Genomic DNA, 24,600 nt, shown 5'->3' with positions numbered 1-24,600 from the left:
ACAGTGTGACTAATTGATAAAGTAGTCAGTTAATTATACACTTGTATTTGCAACGGATAGTCTTAATGCGCCGCAGTGTAAATATATATCCTGTATGTGTGTGTATACACAACATTGCTGGGGACATTTGCAGCTGGCTGCTGTTTCAGTGAGTGTTGTGGCTTTTGCTCAAGGCAGTTCATGCAGTTTGCTAGCTATAGCATGTGTTTGTGTTGAGAGCTGAGGCCCTGGGGACAAACTGTGGCAAAGGGGATGAGCTGAGAAGCCGTTCCACTTGAAAGCTTGTTGTGTAATGTACAGTGGCATGAAGTTGACTTTGAGAGTCATGGTTATGGTCTGTGTTGTTGTCAAACTTGTTTACTCTAAGAGCACATGATTTAAAGTCGCCACTGCCCCACACACATTCAGCTTTTCTTCAAGCGCTCATCCTGTAATGTCTTATCTCACTTATCCTCCATCTTCTCTTCCTCTCCCAGGCATACTCCCAGGATGCCTACCTGACAGGCAACGAACCCTACTCAGGGGGAGCTGAGTACCTCCCACCACCACCTCCCCTCTGTTACCCGCACACCAAGGCCACACCCCCTGCTGGAGCCCCTCCATCTGGTTCCATGGGCCAGAACCAGCTGGATAACTGGAGTCGTTGGCCAGGCTCTTCCAGCCCCTCTTCACCCCTGGACAACCGCTCCGCTGTGGGCAGCCCCGCCAGCTGGCAGGAAGGGCGGGCAGGAGAGCCAGGAGGTGTGGGTCACAGCAGCCCGGCCCACCGCACAGAGGAGATCCAGTACGGTATGACCAGCCAGCAGCCTCAGGGCCAGACCAGGGGACGTTCCTACTCGTCCTCTTCCTCATCAGGGGGCCCTTTGTCTAGCCCGCTGCAAGTCCACTACCCTAACCACCACGCTGCCAGCTCCTCTCAGTCCCAGACACGCCAGTCCAGCTCAGCTTGGACCAGTCCCCCCCTGCCCCAGCTCAGCCATGGCCGCACTGAACGCTGCCAGCAGGCGCTCTCTGACTGGTACTACAACCAGCTCCCGGAGCGCCCAGCACGCAACATGCAGACCCGCCACCGCAGCTACTCGCAGGACCGGCTCAGTGATTCAAGGAGGCAGCAGCAGCGGACAGGTGGCTGGCCGCACAGTGCCTCCCAGGACACTCTGCTGTTACAGCAGTCAGGACCAGGTCCCCAAGGAGAGCCCTACTGGTCCTATGGAGACTGGGAGGGGGGCCCAGGTAGGGGGCACCCTGCCACTAACTATACCCGGACACGCTCTGAAAACCTGCTGGCCCAGTACGATCACCATGGCCGCTCATTAGAGATGCTGGACCGAGCAGCAGCTGGAGTGGTCTCACCTCGTTTTGAGAGGCTGTCATTGCTCCAGCAGGCTCCCCATCCGCCCCCAAGGACTGATGCCTACTCGAGGCAGGGGAGCCATTATGGTGCAGCACAAGCTCCTCCGATGTCCCGACACACACAATCACATTCTAAACACCACTCCCAGCCTCAGACCCAGCAATCAGCCCCCCAGAACAGGCGGCTTCCCCGTGGGCAGAGCATGGATGACCAGCCGGTGGGCTACCGCAGCTACAGCCCCTCTTTTAACCGCAAGACGGGCCGCATCATGCAGCAAGCCCACTCTTTCAGGGACCCTTCGTACTCTGGCCCTCACATGAACTGGAACCCAAACACTAAAACCAGTCCGCCAGAGGGCACAACGGCACCCCTCACTGCCTCCACCACTCCTGAATCCCAGGACAGAGCGTACAGGCCAACAAACCACGAGAGGGAACGAGGGTCAGTGGAGGGGCAGGCGAAGGTGGTGGCACAGACCCAGGAAGTGGTGCTGAGGCAGAAACCACCCACCGGGCGGAGGAACGCCCACGGTATGCGTCACCCTCACTACGCGCTGCCCATTGACGGGCTAGAACCCTCTTTGTTTTCTCCTGATCCCCAGGACTCAGCTCCTGCCCCTGGTTCCACGGGAGATGTAGCCCCACGCAAACCAAACGGCAACCTCGCCCCCCTCCCCATAGAGGATGACTCCCTGGCCTCCATCCCCTTCATAGGTAAGCAAGGAATGTTTGAGCTTCACCTCGTGTCCCTCCTCTCACACCTTAACCCCCTCACAGAAACTCCAACTGACCTTGAGATTTCATCGCTTCCATTATAAATTGTGATCCACACTGAGTGTTTATTGAATGTTAGTGAAAGCTTAACTGAGAGGAAATGCAAAAGCTATAATTCAGACAGAATTATGAGTTTGGGGGAATGTGTGTATCCTTAATTTCCTTCTTGTCTGTCTATTGAGGCTCCAGGCTCTTCTCAGATACAGTTTCCATTTTCTCATTGTGTGTGTGTTTGTCTGTGAATGTTTGTATTGGGTAATACTGGTACGTCCCACAGTCTTACAGACAGTATTAGTACTTTTATTGAATCATCTGATGGGAGTTCCCTAATCCTGCTGCCTGCCCCTGGTCTCTAAGGTCACCTGACAATGCTGAGGAAATGAGGTGGAGTCTTGTCTCCTGAATGTGTGGGTTTCTGTTTGTGTGTGAGCAGGGTTAGAGATTATATAATATACTATATTCCTGGCATACTATATTCCTGTAGTATGCCAGCCTGTCATCATTTTCTTTTTCTTTTTTAATTTTTATGGTCTTTTAGTCAGTTACCATATTAGTTTTTATAGCAAATGTTAACATGCTAACACACTAAACTAAGATGGAACACAGTAAGCATTATACCTGCGAAACATTTGCATGTCAGCATTGTCATTTGGGAGCATATTGCTATGCTAGCGCTAGCATTTAGCTTAAAGCACCACTGTGCCGAAGTACAGCCTCACAGAGCGGCAAGCATGGCTGTAGACTTAGCCTCTTAGTCTTGTTTCATCTTAACTATTGAATATTTGGATTCATAAATTCAGAAAGTGGGCTACTTATAATCATATTTTACGTGCAACTTCATAACAGTTCAGTTGACTTTGAACATTATATAATTTTGGCTGTAAATATGTATATCTTAAGGAAAGAAAAGTTACCTTCTAACCCTTTCCTAAAAGACTTAATCTGCTTTTTATGGACCAACAGAAAGAAAAGCACCTAACCTAACTCATAGTAGAGTACCTGGAATCATTTTGCCATAAACAGATATTGATAATCTGTAATAGCATGTAGTATGTAGTTCTGTGTCTATATGAGGTTGTTTGCATGATAATGCACTGTACAGTTATGGCCTACATATGTTGGTGTCAGTGGGAGGTGATTGTGGTCATGTGCCGTCTTGTTCCCTGCTCTGAAAAGACTCAAAGAGAAGGGGCTCTGCGAGCATCATGTTGGCTTGTGTCACTCGACGTGTACAGCAGCCCTTAAGTCAAACCATACGCAAATTAAGTTTGTCGATCAGGCGAGCCGTGCCTCCATCACACTGTCACAGCCTTAGGAAAAACGCCGCTGCTTACCCTAATGCCAAATAGAATCAAATCAGCTGACTTGGACGCTTAAACGCCCAACATGGAATGACATTAAGATAATTGAGCCAAGCCACGCTCGGCCAGAAAAGGTAATTTAAAGAGAGTAAATCCAGAGGAATCTGCAAACCAGGAGGCACCCCTCTGCCTCTCTCTCAGTCCGTCTGTCAGAGCACATTCTTGCCTCGTACCTTCAGCTGAATCAAACGAAACCGGGCAGTCAGAGCTGCAGGCCGGGACACGTTTAATGGCCATAAACTGAAACTAGGTTAGTTTCCCCATAGACAAGAAATAGCTTTTCTCTTCTCTGTCTTTCTCCATCTCTTTATCGCTCTAAAAGAGATGCTGATAGGATCTGGGCCTGTTTGGAAACATGCAATTTAATAGGCTGCTGTCTGCAAAGCACAGATGTCTGTGAGGTAGAGAGCACAAAGGCAGTCTGTGTCTGAAGACAAATATGTTTTTATGACGTCTAGTATAGAGATATATAGAAAATGTATTTTTACAGCTCATACAATGTGAATAAAACAAGAAGAGTCATGTCCACAGATGTAGTATTTTACTCTGTACCCACTTGGAGTCTTTCAACATGAATCTAAGCTGTAAATTACCAGGAGGTTTTTGTGGCTGTCCTTGTGGGGAACAGTAGGGGCCCATACTCTCAGCTCCCGCCCTCAATGCTGTTATTGTGCTGCTCTGGAAGATGAAGGGGTTTATGTGTCTGTGTGGTTGTGAGGGGGTTCAGTCTATGACTATCTTTACTAGCTGGACCCTGGACACAACAGACCAGGACCAAGGCCTTCTGTACTGGCTTCTGTCTTGCTTCCAGAAGGCCTCTGGTCCCCTCTCTTTTTCTAGATTCCTGGTTTTCTTCTCTCTGTTTAACTCTTGTCTATTTTTCATACTGACCACAAAGCCACCGCAGCGCCAAGTATAGAAAAAGTACCAACCGTTGCCATCTAATGCTGGGTCAGATTTATATTCTTGTTTATAAAGCTGAAACAATTACCTGATTAATCCATAAATTGATCAACCGATAATCTACAACACACAACTACTTCAATAATCAATTCATTGTTTATGTAATTTTCAAGCAAATATGGTAAATATGAGTTGGTCCCAGCTGCACAGTTTGAGGATTTGCAGCTTGTTTTTGTTCTTACATAATAATAAACTGAATACCTCAGGGTTTTAGACTGTTGGTCGGACAAAACGTGCAATTTAAAGTGGTCACCTTGGGCTTTCAGGAAATTGTGATTTTTATTTTCACTATTTTCTGACATTCTATTGACCAAGCAGTGAATCAATTAACGGAGAAAATAACCAGCAGAATAATCGTTCATGAAAATAACTGTTAGTTGCTTCTTTCATCTTTCCTTCAGTCTGACTTTTACAGATTTAAACCATAATCTTGCCAATTGTATGCTGTTTCGTTTAGCCAAAGCTTTTGTCCAGCTGTACAACATTTAATTTAAAAACATGTTTATATTTCTCAAATTAAGGTATAGGGAAAGTATGATTTTGGTGCTGGTACCTAAACTCTAACTCTAGTAATGAGGTTTGAATGAATTTTAAAAGGCGGGAGAATTTACTCAACCCTTAACATAGTGTAAAAATCACCAAACTTGGAGATATTGTTTATTTCCACAGTAATGACCTGTATGTAGGTGTGTTTTAAGGTTATTATAAGCTCCTTGTCTGTCTCTTATATTCTTTCCTCTCTAACTAAATGCTTTTCTACTCTTGCTCTCTCTTCCTTCTTCACCTATCTTCCTCATATATTCCCTGAATGCTGAGCTCCACAGGATATCCTGTAGGGTTTGGGCAGAGTGTGCTGCAGACAGTATGATGCTCCCCTCTGCTGGTCCATCTCTGTCTCGTGGCTCTGTGCTCACTCTCTGGCTGCCTGTTAATGACGGCCTTTGTTAAACCCACAGCCCGACTATTTCTGGGAAGCACTGTAAACAGGCAGATTCCTCATCCCAGATTGGAAATGTTTTCCGCCTGATGTCGGACTCTAGTGTGCACAGGAGTGAAGAATAGAATAGCAAGGGTGGTGGATGGAAGAAAGAAAGACAGAAAGAAAAGAGAAGAAGGTGAAGGATGAGGGATGATAACAGGACATTGTAGGGACAGAAAGGTAAGAAAAAAGGGAATCAGAGCAGGACTAAGATGAAACCGTAGCAAGAATTTAGAAAAGGCTTTGTGGTGGTCTGTGGGGGTGGATCTCAGACTGACTCCTTCCTGTCTGCAGAAGCTGTGCTGCCCTCTGTAGTTTCCACAGAGAATACACTGAAGCCATGCAGCAATCCAGTCCGGAGAGTTTAAAATGTCACCAGCAAATCCAGCTTTTCCTCACTTGCATACAAATATTGAGCCGGTCTCTAATCCTCTATGACAGTCAGGAAGTGTGAGTGTATGTGAGAGTGTGTGTTGCAGTTTCATATCCCTTTGCATCTGCTAAGACTGTTCAAGACTTGCCTGTGTGACCTATAACACTGCTTTATGCCTTGTGTCTATTAAACACTGAAGCTTCAATTGTGGCATAAAAAACAAGCACTAAATATCTACATTCAATTATCCGCAATATTCTTTTTCTGTCCTTGGATTGGGACATATACTCTTGAATGTATCCTGATCCGATCAGATGAAACACAATTGTAGATTTCATAAAGAACTGAAACCTGGAGCCAGTAAATCTCTGTTACAAAACCCCCACTGTTAGTAAATGAATAGTTCTTCCTATGGCAACAGGAGACACAGGTACTGCATTATCTCTAAACTATTTGCTTATTTTGGTTGCATTTGTTTGTGCTTTTCTTTCCTGAGACATTTGCATAGCTTTTACATCATTCAGCTTTTTTAGTGGATTTGTAAATGAGCGTAGATTGTTGTGTTTGTGATCCATCTTCTGTGTACTTCTCACTGGAATCTAGAAATCCCTGGGGTATGGTTGTTGTTTGCCTACGATTAAAGAAATGAAATGTCTTGTTTAGTATCTCTGACAGCAACCCTGCCGTTCCTCGCTGTTCCTCTCCCTTAAAAACTTCTCCTCTTTCACACGTTCTCCTAATCTAACCCCTTTTACTTTCCTTCTTTTTCCCTTCTGACCTTTCTCTCTAACACCTAACTCTATCCCCCTCTCCTTCTCCTCTTCTCCTGCCTCGCCTCCTTACCTCCACCCTCCCACAGATGAGCCCACCAGCCCCGGCGCTGATTTGCGCGCGCGCCACGTGCCGGCATCATCCGTGGTGTCCAGCGGCATGAATTCGGCGCCCGCCGTGGTTACCAGCGCCGTCTCCCCCACCTTCACCTTTCCCCTCACTAGGCTCTTCTCACACGACTGCAGTGAGTGTCCCCTCCTTCCCCTTCCTCCCCACTGCATGCAGCTGAAAACTATATACTAGATTTTAAAACCCTCCTGGTTGGCATTTTTATTATCCTAATTGCTATATTTTCCATTTTATCAACAATTTTTTCCTGTTACTGAGTCTTAACAGTCTTGTTTCCTCAACTAAAGTGGAAAAATCTGCCAATTTCAACCAGTTTCTAATTCAAATCAAATTAAAAAAAGAAATCTCCTGAATTAAGTGTGTTTGTTCATGATTCTAGTAAAGCAGTTTGCTTAATCATGCAGTTTTCTTTCACAATACTGACACTGACCCTGGATGATTTTTATTGGAAACAGATTGCACTTTAAAACAAGACGTTTGAGGCTCCATAACAGACACAAATCCATGCAAAGATGGGTTTTTTAGCAGTGCTGCAACATTTTTTGCATGCTAGATTTTAGATTGCATGTTTAAAACAAAGACAAAATCGTAGAAACATGTTTGCTCAGAATGTGTTTGGTTGTTTTTCCCGCTGTGCACGAAGCCCAAAGAAGTCTGTGTGTTTCAGATTCATTTAACTTCCAGACCAGTTTAGTAAAATTGGACAAACTTAGACTTGCATGATATGTTTCTTTAAACAAATGCATGTCAGTCTGCGTGAGGCGACGCCTGCATGCCAGTGGTGAGAAAAGTTACCAGAGTTGATTTATTCAAACCCACCGCTCCAGCTCATCTCCCCACCGTCCACCCTAACCGTGTCATTCAAACCCCCGACCTCCTCCTCCACCACCTCCTCCTGCTTCCTCCCTCACTACCCCCTCTCCTAATCCAACACCGTCCACTCTGGTGATTGGCATTACATCAACATTCTGTCTTTCTCTCTGTCTCTTTCTCTTTGTTTCTCTTTCTCTCTCTGCTCATTCATCCTCTCATCGAGCAGGCAGTATTAAATCCGGTCGCCGTTCCTCCTATCTTCTAGCCATCACCACCGAGCGCTCCAAGTCATGCGACGAAGGACTCAACACGTTCAGAGAGGAAGGCCGAGTCTTCTCGTGAGTACCCTCAAACTGAGACAACTGGGATCAAAACAGCATCCATTAAATGACGTGTGCAGGCAGACATTTTTGACATTCTAACTCAGGTGTGTTGTTGTATTACACAGGAGGCTACCAAAGAGAGTGAAGAGTTTCTTCACAGACGGGGTGAGTTTCTTACCTTTTATTCCTCTAACTTTTTATCATCTAAACCTTATTTTTATAAATCCTGTCCTTCGTCCTTCTGTCTCACTACTTTACTCGTGCAGGGTCCCTTTGCCCGATCAGGTCGACTGCTCTATCAAAAAAAAAATCTAACAAAACTGGGACACAGAATTCCTCTTGCAAAAAAACAATTACTGGCGATACATACAAATTCATAGTCTCTTAAAAAAATTGTTTAAACCTCCCATGGCTCCCATAGAAGGGGTCACAAAGCATCTCTTTATTACTCAATGCTGCTAGAGAAATACGGCACCGTGTCTTCATTAAAAAAAGTATGGGACAGAGACCTTGAAATTACGTTAACAGAGGAAGAATATAGTTTGCAACTTAAAGAAAATGGCACGTGATCTTCGCACTAGACTTACTCAGTTCAATATACTCCATAGAATGTACTGGACTCCCTCTAAGCTGTACAGGCTTAAGTTCACTGCTAACCCAGGGTGCTGGAAGTGCTCAGATGACAGCACATGAACCCATATGTTGTGGCACTGCCCAAAAGTGCAAGTCTTCTGGTCATCAGTTCATGTGTGCATTCAGAAAGTCGTGGGCCTAGGGGTTCCCTTTTGCAGTCGTTTATACCTATTAGGAGACCCATCTACACTAAAAGATGGTATTGCTTCAGTCGATGCAGAATGGGTCCAGACAGCTATTATGATTGGTAGGAAACTGCTAGTCCAACAGTGGAAGTCAGCTCATCCTCCATCTATCACGGATTGGTACAATGTCCTGACTACAGTTGCTGCATACGAACGAGTATCCTTCACCCTGCTGGACAGGTTAGATTGGCACTACTTTAAATGGCAAAACTTTCTTCAATATATAAATGACCTTTAGTAATGAACTATAGGCTCAGCCCCCTCTTCCTACACAATACAAGAGCTCTCTGGTCCACATTTCTAGCGCAGCCTCCTCCATATGTGTTTTTTTTGTTTTGTTACAGTGGTCTTGTCTGGTGTCTATGTGGGCATATATTGTGTATGCATGCACTGATGCATGAGTTGCCCTATGTTTGTTCAGTTGTGTGAGGAATATTTTCATGCTTCTTATTCGTCACTGGTAACCTGTACCAATGTTTAAAACCAATAAAAAGTTTCCAATCAAAAAAAAATAAGAAATGGGACACCCTGAAGCTTAATAGACACATTTAACAAACTTACATCTACATACAGGAAGTTAACTGGCTTTTGCTTAACAAATTAAAGAATAAAAAAGTAATTTTAAGACTTTTACGGTGGCCATTTCAAATCACAATTGTAAAAGCACTTGAATGAAATGCTTCCTGATGTTTAGAGTGAGGTTAAAGTGAGTTACAATTTGATGGCACACGGAATCTCCCTTCACTTCCTCTTCACGTTGGAAATTTATAGTCACAATTACTTTTGCTTTTACTTTTGTCATAAAAGAGTTGAATTGTTCACCTGTGACATGCTCAAATGTAGTGTAAAATCAGCACAACTACAGAAGAGTTATAAAGTCAGTCAACTGACTCAGTAATGTCAGTTATACTGGTACATGTGACTTAAGTTTGCTAACATTAGCAACCGTGAGCTTGTGGTCGTACCAGACCAAGTGAGGCTGTAGCAGCGTATATTGCATTCAGCCAGGGTGTGTGTGTTATTGCTTATTATCATATTATCATCTTTTGTTTTGTCTGTGCCTCTGGTGATTTCTGCTCATCAAAACATGTGTTTGTTTGTTTATTTAGGAGCTATTCTTTCTGAGGTCCTTCTTAATGGGACGATGCAATAATTAATATGCACATTACAAGCATCGTAAACAATACAGAATAGGACATTATAAGACAGATTCTAAACATACACAATATAATTTGAACATAACTCATATGATAATGAAAAAATAAACACATAAGACAAAGACAGACACATAGACAGGACAGCTCCACCCACCAGTGCAGTCATAGAACATTCCATACATTCAGGTTTAACAAATTTTAGGCCAGTTACACTGACATGCTGTCATCACAAAACATCTGTTTCACCCTCTCAGGACACTTCTCACAATTGAAAACCAATTAATATTTTGTTAAACCTCAACCAATGTGATTTCTGTGTCTACTCAACATCTCTAATCAATAGATATTTCTTAACTAAACTAAAAAGTGTAAAAGATATTTTCATATTTTGCAATCAAGGTGCTTCAAACTTGAATCAAAACAATGTAGCTACTTAAGTGATTCATCTTCAGTCTGTGTCAGCTTTATGAAAGCTGTCAGGAATCATTTTTTATGTGAGTTTTAAAGACATTTGACAAGTTAGAGTACAGCAGCACGAAGAGGCCAGATAGTTGCTGCCTCAGCTACTGATACATCAGTTGCAACATAATGTAATGTGGCAAGAGTCTTAAATTCATGTTAAAATACGGCAAACACTGAGGAGCACGGGTCACTAAAGAACTAAACCCTCAGCAGCACTGAATGCAGCTGACTGAATTAGGTTTTTGCCTTAAAAATGAACATCAGGTTGACTCAACGCCTCAGCAAAAAACATTATGATAACTTATTTCGGCATGAGAGATAAAGATATAACTGTTTTGTAATCTTTTTTGTTTTGGTTTTAATACATTGTCAGAAATGGGTGTCCTTGTTATCATACCTTTTGATTGCCATACTGAAATAAAAGAGAAAGAAGTCAGCTTTAATGACTTTTCCAGGTCTCAAGGAAACAAAGAGCATCAACAAATGAACATTTCTCTGTTTGTGTTTCAGTCTCTGGAAAACCTTGGGACAGCAGAGGAGGTTCGATCTAAACGCCACTCCACCTCAGAGCTGGGAAACATCACTTACAGCGACATACGGCGAGAAGGATGGCTGCACTATAAACAGATCCTTACAGAGAAGGGCAAGGTGGGCACACCAGGCTTGATTACAAAAATAACCTAAGGCAGAAAAGCATTTAAAGCAAGCAAAGTCTCACATCTCACCTTTCCTTCACAGAAGGTGGGCAGCAGCATGCGTCCGTGGAAGCGAGTCTTTTCTGTGCTTCGCTCCCATTCGCTGTTCCTCTACAAGGACAAGAGGGAGGCGGTGCTCCGCGGGGCCACGATCGGATGTGCGGCAGAGGACGAGCAGCCAATCAGCATCCGGGGCTGCCTGGTGGACATTGCGTACAGTGAGACCAAACGAAAGCACGCCCTGCGGCTAACCACCCAGGACTTCTGCGAGTACCTGCTGCAGGCAGAGGACCGGGAGGACATGCTGGACTGGATAAAGGTCATCAGGGAGAACAGCAAGACGGACAGCGAGGTCAGACGAAACGCCTGTCAGATTCTAATCTCCTCTGTGACTGTGCCTGTAGTGTGTAGTTATAACGCAGGTGTGTCTGTTTGTTGCAGGAGCTGGGCTTCTCCAGACAGGCCCTCATCAATAAGAAGCTGAATGATTACAGGAAACAGAGGTGAGTCGCCTGATAATAGATTGTAAATTGAACATAATGAGGCCGCCTTTACCACTGCACTCGTCTGTTGTCATGACTGACAGCTTAAATTAAACCTGTCGCTCTGTCTCCCCCTGCAGTCCAACAGGCAGCAAGCCCGACTCCTCTCCCAGGATGTCCCGCATGAAGCCTCCCTTCATGCTCGCCAAGACGGACAACGCTGCGGGGGTGCCACGCTCCCCCAAATCAGAGGGCAAAGGTCAGTGTCACAGTGGGGAAACAACTCAAACACACCCTGGCTGAATGGACTCACTACTCATTGTGCAAAAATAAAACTCTATTTTCATTATTGCAACCTATCATCTGTTTGTAAACTGTTGTTGTAATTGCGCTATTTGGGATTCTTTGACATTCTTCTAGAAAAACATTTTACCTTAAAATCTGCACGTTAGATATTTCTCATCCATAGGTATAAGCTCACAAGTCAAGTCACAGTTTCCACAATCGCAATTGATATATACAGTGCACAGCATAAATGAGTACACCCATGCTAAATTTGACTAAAAATTTCCTGTATCCGGAATACTATGCATCCTGATAAAGTTCCCTTGTAGCCTGGGTAAATCCTGACGAACTTTCGGCAAATTTGAGATTTGCTCTGCAAGTCAGTCTGGCGAAGAGCCCATTCAAACCCATTTCCAATGTCCCCAAAATCGAGGCACCAATCACAACCGCTGAGGAGGGCTTTACACAAATCATAACCGTTGAGGCGGGCTTTACGCAACGACGATAGCGCAACGACGATAGCGCAGCGACGCGAGCAGCTTTTTGTTTACATTCAACATGACGGGTACCGAAGCGCAGCGTCACCGGTATCGTTGGTCTGATTGGTTGAAGGACTATCCAATGCGCCCAGAGGCATTTGAGTGGCGTCCGTTGGTGATGCCCCTTTGGAAATGAACTGTCAATGAACCTTTCCCAGACCCACTCTCAGTTACAACTGAGAAGGGTCTGGTGTCAACCAGGCTAGTTGGCCTTTGGAATTAAAATAGACCCACATCATCACATACCCTTCACCATACCTAGAGATTGGCATGTTTTTATGTCGGTTAGCCTAATAGCTGGTTTGATTTGCATTGAGAGATGATTTTATGGAAAGTACCCCATGCCAATCTCTAGGTATGGTGAAGGGTATGTGATGATGTGGGGCTATTTTAATTCCAAAGGTCAAGGGAACTTTATCAGGATGCATAGTATCCTGGATCCATGAAATAACTGGCCGTTAAAAATAAAAATCTGCCTGCCTCTATAGGAATTTAACATAGCTTAACTTATGCCCACTGTATTTTAAGGAAGAACATTTATTTATTCACGATACATTATTCATTCACAAAGAAAATAGGTGTCCTTAAAGGTTGGATTTTTGGTCATTCTTTTAATTAAGGCATTAAGATCAATTTCCAAAAGATTATTTTTTTATTCCTCTTTTTAGTCAAATTTAGCATGGGTGTCCTCATTTATGCTGAGCACTGTATAAGCAATCCTTTTGAGCAATATATCTGCAGATTTAAGAATATTTAACTGCCTTTTTTTTTTCTTCTTTTTTTTATGAGAGCCTTTTAATATAAGGACCGGGTAAACAAGGAGGCAAATACTGAGGCTCTGTGTCAAGCAGGGAAGTCTGAAGATTTTGTTGCACCTGTCTTTAGATGAGAGCAGCCCTCCAAAGTCTCCGTGGGGAATCAACATCATGAAGAAGACAAAGAAGGCCGGGCCTAAAGCTTTCGGTGTGAGGTTGGAGGATTGTCAGCCAGGTGTAAATAACAAGGTAAGCCTCAATATCATCTGTCATACCTGAATGCAATAAAAGTACCACTACTGAAGGTTTTATATGTTTAATAAACTCTGTCTGTGTCCATCTCAGTTCATCCCGTTGATCGTGGAGATCTGCTGCGGTCTGGTAGAGGACATGGGTCTGGAGTACACGGGAATCTACAGAGTCCCCGGGAACAACGCCATGGTGTCGATGCTTCAGGATCAGCTCAACAAGGGCGTCGACATCAACCCTGCAGAGGAGGTGAGGAACAACAAATACACCTGTGCCTTTACCTAAAGAACGGTCACTTCAGAGAGAAAAATTATCTGGGTTGATGGGGAAGAAAACGTTTATCATTCGACTTTACTCAACAAAACAACAACAAAAGGTAAAATATGACGGCCGCTGACTCCTCTCTGTTTCTTTTGTGGTCCACAGAAGTGGCAAGACCTCAATGTTGTCAGCAGTTTACTCAAATCCTTCTTCAGGAAACTTCCAGAGCCACTTTTCACCAACGGTGAGTCCAAACATGTCGCGACAAGCCATCCACACACACCTCACGCTGCCATGCATTCACATCCAACCATTACATGTATTTTAATATTTGTAATATCTTTACAGACAAGTACAACGACTTCATCGATGCCAATCGGATGGAAAGTGCGTCAGACAGACTAAAAACCATGAAGAAACTGGTACGTATATTTTCATATTTATGAACAGGATCATTTAGCTATTTTTTTTGTGTGTGTGTGTGTGTGTGTGTGTGTGGAAGAAGTTTGGCAGGTTCAGCAGGTTTATCAGTATTGTTATTCCTCTTGTTTCTCTTTTGCAGATCCGAGACCTCCCAGATTATTATTACCACACTCTGAAGTTCCTGGTTGTTCACCTGAAGACTGTGGCCGACAGCGCAGATAAAAACAAAGTGGGTGAACGAGAGTATGTAAATGTAATCAAAATGTATAACTGGGATGTCCTCTGGGTTAATATCTATTGTCCTTGTGTAGATGGAGCCCCGTAACCTGGCTCTGGTGTTTGGGCCAACTCTGGTTCGGACGTCAGAGGACAACATGAAAGATATGGTCACACACATGCCTGACCGCTACAAGATAGTTGAGACCCTCATCCAACATGTGAGAGATACAACACAACACAACACAACACACACACACACACACACACACACACACACACACAAACTACTCATAATCATTTTCATGCCAAATATTTCTTACTTGTCGTTTTTGTAGTGCAACTGGTTTTTCACTGAAGGGCAAGACAAGGATGAAAAGGTATGTTTCCTGTACTGTTTATTTATAAAAAAGAAAAACTGAAAATCATAATGTACTACAAAGACAATCATTTAAAGATGCAGTTGAGGATGTTTAGTAGCTCTGAAAACCTGGAAGTAGCGTGCAGTATGTGTGAGAGTCTTTTCAAGTTGGTTTGAAATAACTCTGTGTAAAAGCTCAAAATCATTAATTTGAACACGTTGTGACAAGTTATAAAATATTATTTTCTGCCACCGGGGGGGGGGATTGCTTTACCTTTTTAAAACTACAAGTAACTCAAGAAGTTGTATAACAAACCATAAACACAATAATAATAATTTTATGGATTCTAGTGCAGCAAATTATTTTGTCTTGTATAAAGATGGTGACAATAATTCCAAGATAGTCCCTGAAACAAGGAAAACTCTTCTTGAAACACCTACAATTATGGATATTTTTTTCAAGTTTAAAGAAAAATAAGTCTTGAATCTGAGATTTAATGACTTTTGTAGACATTTGTGCTGTTTCTTAAAACCAATAAGTCACTATGTTGTTTGCAAGGTGACACATAAAGTGACTTTGAATTTGTTCTTGTGGTTTTATCTTTGTGAGTAAGAGCACAGATAAAGCAAAACAGTGCTAGACATCTATTTAAAAGCCGTATCTCTAGTTTTTAATGCATCTAAAGTCACAGCAAAGCACAGCCTTTTGTTGTGTGATTGAATGTTGGTTTTGTGTCTCTTCCATCCAGACGCCAGTGGACACGGAGGACGTGCAGCCCGCCCCCAACATCGACCACCTGCTGTCCAACATCGGCAGGACCGCTCTACTCGGGGAGGCGTCAGGTGAGCGCACTGCTCTTAACCAATCGCTGCTAGCTTTGACCAAGCCGACCAATAGCAAATCGGGTAGCTGTAAGCGGCAACCCAAAATTAATGCTGCTTTCCATTTAAAGCTGAAAGTAGGAAATTCCCCACTAGTGTGTCATAATTACAATTTGTGTGCTCCAGTGGACTGAGGGGAAAAACAGCTCAGAATTGAGTCTTAATTAGTATAAATGAATCCTGTTCCAATGGAAATTAGAAGAATCTCTAAAACTAAACTGCGTAAGATGAAGCTCTTTTAAAACAGGTTAAAAATAATTATCTCAAGTTGATATGTTGGCATGATGTCAGATTTCTCGATTGATTGAGATTCTTCCTTGGAAGTTTGTCCCAGTTTAAAGCCAGAATTCCCTCCTTTCCAACAGAACTGGAACGCAGCATAAGAAATGAAAGTCTTGCATCCGTTAGCACTCGGAGTGTTTCTGTGTTTGATAGCGTGTCTACACTTCTCTCCTCTCTGCTGACCTCTTTTTTCCCTTAATGTTGCTCATCTTTCACTTTCTCTGTACATTTCTGCATTTCCTTCTCTTAGCTGAGCCTGTGGAGCAGCCACTGCGGTAGGATGGGAACTCCCCTGGCAATGTGTGTGTGTGTGTGTGTGTGTGTGTGTGTGTGTGTGTGTGTGTGTGTGTGTGTGTGTGTGTGTGTAACCGATCATATTGCAAAAGTGAAATAATGTGTGTTTGTGTGGGCGAGAGCGAGACTGTTAGTGTTGGTGATGGTTTGTGTCTCCATTACCCTCCTTAAAGTCGGCGTCTCCCTCTCAGTGTCAGATGGAGGTCTCAGTAAGAACATGTCATTTCAGTGTCGCCCCAGTCTGACTAATGAATTAACGGCTGACTGGATGCTCTCTAAGTGTAAACTGTGGTCTGTCACTGAGAGACAACTCCCTCACTAGTGGTCTTGTTGTCGAGCACTGCGCTCCACTCATCCTGCGGGCAATTTCAGTCAATCATCAGGCTTCTAACCCCACTCTTAGTACCAAAGGGACTCTAGGTTGCGCCATTTCAGAGCCCCAATGACATCAGAGATGCATTTCTTTTAATCTGATTTATTTGTGTGAGGCTCAGTAATGGCCCAAACTTTCACCCCTCCTCCTCGGTTTTTCTATCACTGGTGAACTTCCCAAAATAAGTTTCCCAAAACATTTCTTAATTGAGCCAATATACCAATACGTCTTTTTTTCCCCTAGCTGACCCTAAAGTGTACCGAAATCTGATTGGTATGTTGGTTTATTTATGATTTTACTCTGAAAGGCTGAGTGGGAGGGAGCATAACATCAACAACACTAGTGAATTATGAGCTAAGCTGCGTTTTGGGGGAAACTAAGAGCTTCTACTGGAGCTTTAAAGCAACACCAAAGATTCTTTTGTACCTTAAAATAATATTTTCAAAATCGTTTCAGTTGTTCATCAACTCATAACAGGGTGAACGACACTTCTGCATTCGCTTTGCGGCCATCTATCAGCTAAAACCGCACTATGCAAGTTTGCCAGATCGGGTAGCGGATTTGTAGTTTGAATGAAAATGGTAATGGACAATTCCACTTCCAACCTGTAGGGGGACCAAAGAGGAAAAGTGCTTTGGTGTTGCTTTAATGGTGGTGTATGTAGGATATGAAGACCACAGATAAAGGGTGACAGTTTGCCACACTGCAAAGCCACCATCTGAAACAGCACACAAAATAAACTGGATTTATATTTTTACTGTTGTTGTTGCATGAGAAACATTTCCATCTTGAGCCATTTAAACTCCAAAGATTTTGATTCATACGCTTTGTGAAAGACAAAAACTTAACTTTTATCCCGCATCGGTGTGCATATGAGGGAATGTGTTTCTTTTGATAAATTATTTCTGCCTTCACGCTCTCAACGCTTCCTTCACTGAGTGATGTCATCAGTGTTTTCGGTGATGTCATCTGTGTGTGCTGCGTTTTCCTATTGCCTCCAACACCAAACCCTGCTTCCTCCAATCATTGTTTCTCCTTCACATGTGTAAATCAGTGTCTTTGTGCTGAGGTCCGTCAAGGTCCGAGGGCACAGAGGACATTAAGTAGAGGAATTTCTGTTGTAATTAATATTTATTTTTTAATCAGGAAGAGGACAAAACAATTGCTGAAACTTTCAAGCATGTCGTGCTCAATCTGATATCACTGCTGGTGTTTTCCCCTTTACAGCTGATGGAAAACACCCGCTGTGACATCAAAGTTTAAAATTTAGAGAGAAGTGCAACCTGCAGTAGCAGTTTGTCTGTGATTTATTGTGGATTTTCCCTTTAAAAAAAAAAAACTGATGATCACACCAACTGCCTCTGTGTCCTCCACCATGACTGTTCTGGCCTTTTGTTAACTTCAATGGTTCTGACCCACTGATGTTTTTACTCTCTTTTCCCCAGACTCAACCAACAGTGACTCAGCTAAATCAAAGGTAACATCTCTTTCCATGGTACAAGGTTACTCTGGTTGTTCTTATACCACCCATACACACAGATATTGTCAGACAGCAGTAGTTCAACATACACTAAAATAGAAAGCATGTCATGTAAAATGTATGTATGACAGTGTCACAGTAATTTTTTCCTCCATTTTCAGGGGTCGTGGGGATCAAAGAGAGACCTCACACCCAAGGACTTCCTGACTTTGTCCATCATGTCAGCTGTTACGGGCCGCAAACGCAGGAAGCGCCATAACGGCCGCCGGGTGGGCAGCAGCACCGACGACGACTCAGAGCACGAGCCAATCAAAGCTGGACATTTAGGGGCAGAGGAGGAAGAGGAGGCAGAGTCGCCTGTAGGAGACACTGCTCCTCGAGCAGAGGGAGAGGACGACGATGAAGAAGAAGAAGAGGAGGAGGAAGACGAGGAAGTTGTAGAAAGTGGAGCGAAAGAGGAGGTAGAAGTGGAGGTGTTGGCGGTTATTCCCAGTCGGCTGCGCTGTAAAGAGGAAGAGGAGGCAGGAGGAAGGCAGGCAGCCATGTTGTTGCACGAGGAGGAGGCGCAGGCGGAGGTGAAGGGGCCGCCGTGGAGAGCTACAGAGGATGCTCGCTCTATTGTTTCTGGTTACTCCACCCTCTCCACGTTAGGGCGTAGCCTGGGGTCCGAGGGGAGGGGGGATGATGCTGATGACGAGCACAGCGAGCTGGTGAGCGAGACGGACAATGAGAGCGGCTTTGCCTCACGCTCCCTCACCCAGGAGAGACCTGATAAACACCAGACAGTACCTGTGAACACACAACCGGCAGCGGCCCCGCGAAGTTTCCTCTACACACACTACAAACCCCCCGTTCTCTCACCCACAAACCTGCTCGCCCCGCCCACAGCGCTCACACCCACACCGGACTCTGCGGACAGGAGTGAAGGAGGGGCGCGGTCCACTACACCCTCGTCCTCCTCCTTCTCCTCGTCCTCTACCACTCACAGACTGCATTCGCGGCCTTCCTTTAACTCGCACAAGCTGATCCAGTGCGACACTCTGGCCAGGAAGAAGCTGAAGTCGGAGAAGGGCAAGGCTCGCTCCCTGGACCTATTGGAGCTGTCTGGGGCCACAGCTGAGGCCGACGGTGCTGGTTCTGGGTCAGATGGTGCACCCAGAGTGAAGAGGGACACTTCCAGAAATAACCCCTCCTCAGCCAGCAGCCAGGAGAGCCTGCGCCTGGCCCGGACCAAGCCCTCCCTGCCACCCAGTGAGGCCGCCTCCTTCACCCCGACCGGCCCCGGTGGCAGGTCTCTGGCAGAGCAGGTCCGCGCTCGTCTGATGGGCTCGGCTGACGACCTGCGCATTGTAGGACTGCGAAAACCGCTGTCACCAGAAACACGGAGGAAGAGACGGGCCTGGCGCAGACACACCGTGGTGGCCTCTCCAACTGAGATCTCTGAGAAGAGACCCCCACTGACTGTCAGTGATTTCCCCCTGTCCTCTAACACTCAAAACCAGGTCAAAACACCAGGGCTGCCTCTGGATGCAGACGGGCTCGACCAAGGACCGGCTACACGTCAAGCACCCACCTCCCGATTCCACCAGTACCTGTGAGCCCTGCCAGCTGACCCCACACTTCACTCCAAGGAAAAGAGGCTCCTGTAGGGGGGCCCATGCTGAGCCGCTGACTCCCTGCAGGTCAGTAGACCGGCAGCAGTGTAAACAGGGCCGTGGTTAGTTGCCAGGTGCAACACAGTGTACCTATGAACAGGTCTTTGAGAGCAGCCCACCCTTTTCTTTTGGATAAGCTCCATTTGCATGGCAAGGAGCATTCCATTGTTGCCAAAGCTTTTGTTTTTTTCTTTTCCTATATGTGTGCTTTTATAGAAATAATACAGAAACAGGACAGAGACACAAACAGACCTCATCACAATCAATGTCACAGCCAAGAATTCTCATTTGAGTAATAACAGAGCATCGTTCCCATCTTCTCTACGTTCCTGCTCACAGACAACATAAAGTAAAGGGTTTAATCCCGTCAAGGGACCAGAGACGGATGCTAAAATGCAACGTCCCTCTGGTTCTTGAGAGAATGGTGCTTCTTAATAAAGTAGGGTTTAACGGTAACTATTAAAAAATTTCTCCGAACCTACTTCAGTGAGCCAGAAGAGACAGTCAGCCTCGCTATTGGTCAGTTTAAAACCATGTCAAGGGATCTCCACTGATTTTTCATATCAGTCTTCCTAATCTGTTCCTCCTCAGACCACAGACACTGTAATACTCTACAATAGACACAGTAGGTTACAAACACACAGAATACATACGTCGTCTCTCTCTACTTGTTAATAATGTTTGTGTGTGTGTTTGCGCAACAATATTTGTGATCATGTCTGAGCGTGCAGGTGTTTGTGTTGAGCAAATTTTGTAACATTTGTACAAAGCCTTGTTAAGTTAACCTTGTAAATATAAATATTATGTTATCATATTTGTTTTTACTTTTTTAGTTCCTTTTTTATGGTTTACAAAAGTGCGTACAAGTGCACAGTTATTTCTTTCAAGATGTTACTTGAAATGTTTCCCTTAATATATTCTTTTTTTGTTTTATATTCAATATATATATTATATATATTTTGTATTAAAGTAAAAAAAAAAGTACTTTTATTGTGATTTCACCTCTTGGGTGTACCTGTTCACAGGAGACAAGATAAACATGACTAAACCTGTTCCTTATTTTCTCATAGATGGCCTTTCTCTCGGATTCTTAGCACTGTGCAGAAAACCTTTATCTCACAAGATATAATCTTATAAATAAGTTTCTCTGGTGACTATACTTCCAACAATGTTGCATCAACATGTACACAAACCATCTAGCAACTACATGCGTCAAGAGAAGAAATCTGGTAATTATTATATTGGGCAGTTTGCAGGCAGCTCAGCACCACACTGTGATGGCTGACCTCATTTGTTTTGTTATTCATGCCTGGGATTACTGACAATGCCTCCACAGATCTGCTCATATTTATTGTGCTCAAGACAAAGTATGTTCCTTCTTGTAAAAGAGAAGCCTCACAGTGTTTAACAGACTTGTTAAAATATTGTGTAGCGTATACAAACAGATCTTTGTGTTTTCATCAGATTCCCTCCGAGGGTTCATCTGTCTGTACGTTTATTACCTTGGGGTTACATGAGGAGTTTTCCATAAGGTCAGGCTCTAATAAATCCTCCCTGACTGGGGAAATGGTACATCAGAGGAAACAAATACAGAATAAATCTATTGTTATCATCTCTCGTTTTGATTTCCCTTCACAAAAGAACACAAACAGGAGGTGCAACTTCCAAAGTCATGAGACTTGTTTTCATCTGACCAAATAACCCGGTGAAAAATAATAATAATAATAAATGATAAGTTATATCAGTTATAAGTTGTCTTACCTCAAGATTTTTTTCTACAAGTGCCTGATTTCTGGAATGTGTGTTTGTTCTGCAGTGCCATGATCGGTTCTTATCTTTCCGTTTCCTTTTGTTGTTTCTGGGTCTCCGCCCTCCTCTCCTGTGGTTGATGGTATAACTAAGGCACTGACCCAAAGATGTGTACGTTTAATACAAGCGGTCTAACTGAGAGGCTGTAAAAAAAAAAAAAAAAATGTAAAAAAATAGCACACTTCAAGCCAAGGACATGTCTATGCACTCTCTTTGCCTTTAACACAGGCATTAACAGCTATTACCGATGCTGCTAAGAGGGATGAGGCATAGTACTCTCTCAGCTGCTTTTCATCTCTCTCTGCCTAGTGATCCACAGTGTGTGAATATGGTACCCCTAACAAGCCCTACCCTAAACCGGCATTAGGTCATGTCAGACAACATCCAATTTCTTACAGATGAACAAACAGCCCATAACTTCATCAAAAAGGAAAAATCTGTGTTGTCTGAAATGTGATTTTTACCTAATGTCTCATTGTTGTATTTTAAAGTCTTTTTGTACATACTATCTTAATATGTAACATATTGTATTGTGTACATTTGGAATTGCTTTTGAGTATAACTAATATGAAAAATGACTGGACTTAAAGGTTGTCCGCCTGAAACCATTTCCCTCATGGCTGTGTGCTTTAAAGCAAGGTTATATGATGTAAATAAACAGAACTATGTTTAAAAAAAAAAAATAATGTTTACACGTGTGTTTGTATTTGGACATCGTAGGATTTTGCAGCATTTTTACAGGGAGGATGAAGCTTATTGTTTGACAGCAGCAGATAACTTAAAATAGAAGCTGAATGACGCCCTCTAGAGGCTACAGATGGTCTCCCCAGGCCAAATGGCACAGATTGCCCCTGCTCAAGGAAACTTCATCTGAACTACCGAGGCTTTGTATAACTTAATAAGAACTTAGTTTAATATTTATGCAATCTGAAAAGAAGCTGTTAACTGGGAATCTAGTGAAATGTACGATTTTATAAATAGAGCTTTAATTAATATTTAATAACATTTCCAGCAGATTATTTGTCTGTTTAACATGACCAGCACTCCTCGTGAACAAAATGTGTTTCAAGAGTGGAATAAATATGGGAATAAACCCATTTAGCATTTATTCTTGCAGAATATCCTCCTCAATAGATTAAACAGAGTGGGTTAACCTTCATAAAGAGCATGTCCATCATATCCCCCCCCCCCCCCCCTCTACTGCTAGGCTAGTCTGTGTATAGCCTACTGATGTCTGCCTGGCCCATTTCAGGATCCCCACAAGAAACGCTTTGTGATTATTTGTATTGCTGACAAGAGCCACGTACAGTAGTTCCACACTGCAGCTTTATGAACCGCTTCCTGTGTTTTAGAGAAGGCTTTACAACACATGACAGCAGAATTTCAAAATTTTATTTGAACTTACACACAACTGTTAAAATATTCACTCTGGAATTTACTTCTGCAAAACAGTCTTAACAAGCTGATCCAATTAGCTGTAATTTGTTATTCATTTTTTTGGGGGAAATGCAACAAACGTTTGTTTTTAAATTTCGAAAAACGGAACATTATATATATATCAATGGATACCTTAGTTGACCCTGGAAACAAACTGATTTCTCGTGTTGTCAAATACATTCTCTTTATAAAAAGAATCTTTTGAAATATTTACATTTCTTCTTGAAAATTATATTGAACAGGACACCCTTACAGTCCAAATAGAAAAGAAACGTATTGCATTGCAATGCAAGGACTCATTGTCCAAATGACAAACTGATTACACAAAACAATGTTAAAAAAAAAAAGTAGCAGTCCCATGTTTACCTTTTTTAAAGGGGGCTTTCCCCCACTTGAATTGTGTCCTTTAATTGGTAGCGACTTGCCCCCTGTCATTACTCGGCTGGTTCTGCAGAAGGAGCTCCGTGTTTTGGGCCCTCAGTCTCTCCAGTTCCCTCTCCAGCTCTCTGAGTCGGACCAGGGAGCTCTCCGCGGTCAGACCCCCGGGCTCCACGGCGCGCCTCAGCCGGTTGTTCTCCTCCTCCAGCCGGGACATGCACTTCTCCAGCTCCAGGTACTCCTGGACCAGCTCCTGCTTGGTCATATTCTGCAGGCTCTCGACATGGTACATCTCGTAGGTCTCGGAAAAGTCTCTCTGGAGAAACTCACCACCTGCGTTCCCAGGTCTCCCGATACCGTCGCTGCCTCCGCCGCTGCCTTCATCATCGTCCTCCTCCTCGTTGTTGTTGTCGCAGAGATCCTCCTCGCTGCCCGTGTCCTCTATGCGGCTACCGACCCCTGAGGGCCGCCTGACCCCGGTCTCGGTGTTGAGGTCGGGCTCCTCTCGGTCGTGCTCGTCCATCAGGAACTGGGTGGTGTTATAGGGGGCCACTGGGAGCCCTTTGGCGAACATCTCCTCTCTCACCCGTGACGCCCTGGCAGTTTCTTTCTCTTCCAGGGCTTTCCTTTCATCCCAAGAAAGTTGGCAATAAGGCTTCCAGTTGCGCTTCTTCCTGGATGTCCTGCGCCTGTGTCTCTTCTTGCCCAGACGCGCATCGAAACCAGTGTCGGAGTCGATGTGACTATCCTCTTGCACCTGGTTTAAAGTTTCCTCCAGTGGTCGGTCTTCGCCGTTTTTCCCCTGTGCAATAGGATTACCGTCACCCGCCGCATGATCGGCTTTCTGGTGAGGCTGATTTGCAATCGGGCACTTTATGAGCTCGTTTCCGGCTGCGAAGGCAGGGCACACCTCCCTCTGTTCGCCTTTCATTTGCCATAACTTGTCTGTGTTGATACCCCCACAGTTCTCCGCCCGCTGCTGTCGCTTCTGGTCTCTCTGTCGCCCCCTGTTGCCGTTCTCTGGTCCACCACGGTTTCTGGCTGGGAGATGCTCCAACGCGTCCCCACTGCTCCCACCTGATGGGCTGCCTGAAGTTTTCAGGTGATGGGTCTGCTCCATTGGCTCTGTCATCATGATGTTCCGCTCTGATGGCTCCGCTTTAGCGGATTTTAGATCATGTTCATGCTCTCAAAACTTATCTTCAAAGTTCGTTAAACTCAATTTAAACAAAAAATATGCGTATTCCAGATTGAGCCGAAATCAGAAATAAATTCTTACGTCTTAAAACAAACTCTCGCAAATTAAAAGTAAACTTCTGAACCATAAACACTTGTTACTCCTACAAGGGTTTGTCAGAGCAACTGTCGCTACCTACCATTAACTGTTTCGATGCTGTCAGAGCTAACGTTGAAGCGGAGACGACGTTTCACCGTAACAACAGTGTCCAGTGTGCTACTCAAGAAGAGG

General features: G+C 44.0%; 2 protein-coding genes across 12 annotated transcripts in view; one reads left to right on the top strand and one right to left on the bottom strand.

Moving 5' to 3' along the window:
- The window catches only part of arhgap23a (Rho GTPase activating protein 23a), a 68,661-nt gene extending 47,182 nt beyond the window's left edge, over positions 1-21,479 (top strand). For 8 of the 11 annotated variants that reach the window (XM_031318647.2, XM_031318644.2, XM_035997127.1 and 5 more), the window contains 18 exons: positions 477-2,067; positions 6,663-6,818; positions 7,743-7,854; positions 7,965-8,004; positions 10,787-10,924; positions 11,015-11,323; positions 11,413-11,474; positions 11,594-11,712; positions 13,163-13,281; positions 13,378-13,530; positions 13,708-13,786; positions 13,891-13,964; positions 14,105-14,194; positions 14,277-14,402; positions 14,520-14,561; positions 15,292-15,385; positions 17,819-17,850; positions 18,015-21,479. In XM_031318647.2, coding sequence (XP_031174507.1) covers positions 477-2,067; positions 6,663-6,818; positions 7,743-7,854; positions 7,965-8,004; positions 10,787-10,924; positions 11,015-11,323; positions 11,413-11,474; positions 11,594-11,712; positions 13,163-13,281; positions 13,378-13,530; positions 13,708-13,786; positions 13,891-13,964; positions 14,105-14,194; positions 14,277-14,402; positions 14,520-14,561; positions 15,292-15,385; positions 17,819-17,850; positions 18,015-19,451 — 4,773 coding nt within the window. In that variant the 3' untranslated portion in view covers positions 19,452-21,479. The remainder of the gene's footprint in view (positions 1-476; positions 2,068-6,662; positions 6,819-7,742; positions 7,855-7,964; positions 8,005-10,786; positions 10,925-11,014; positions 11,324-11,412; positions 11,475-11,593; positions 11,713-13,162; positions 13,282-13,377; positions 13,531-13,707; positions 13,787-13,890; positions 13,965-14,104; positions 14,195-14,276; positions 14,403-14,519; positions 14,562-15,291; positions 15,386-17,818; positions 17,851-18,014) is intronic. The other 3 variants (XM_031318641.2, XM_031318643.2, XM_031318645.2) reach the window with 3 other exon arrangements.
- Positions 21,480-22,687: 1,208 nt separating this feature from the next.
- Positions 22,688-24,600, bottom strand: hexim1 (HEXIM P-TEFb complex subunit 1). Its single transcript, XM_031319048.2, has one exon. The coding sequence runs from the start codon at positions 24,265-24,267 to the stop codon at positions 23,161-23,163; it is 1,107 nt and encodes a 368-aa protein (XP_031174908.1). The 5' UTR covers positions 24,268-24,600; the 3' UTR covers positions 22,688-23,160.

This window comes from Sander lucioperca, chromosome 21, assembly GCF_008315115.2.
Source record: "Sander lucioperca isolate FBNREF2018 chromosome 21, SLUC_FBN_1.2, whole genome shotgun sequence".
In the NCBI taxonomy this organism is placed as follows: domain Eukaryota; kingdom Metazoa; phylum Chordata; class Actinopteri; order Perciformes; family Percidae; genus Sander; species Sander lucioperca.
Note: the sequence above shows the minus strand (reverse complement) of the source record. Positions and strands in the feature narration are given on the sequence as shown.

What these genes read in the sequence shown, in the direction of transcription:
- hexim1 (XM_031319048.2), bottom strand. Translation starts at nt 24,267, where the DNA reads ATGATGACAGAGCCAATGGAGCAGACCCATCACCTGAAAACTTCAGGC.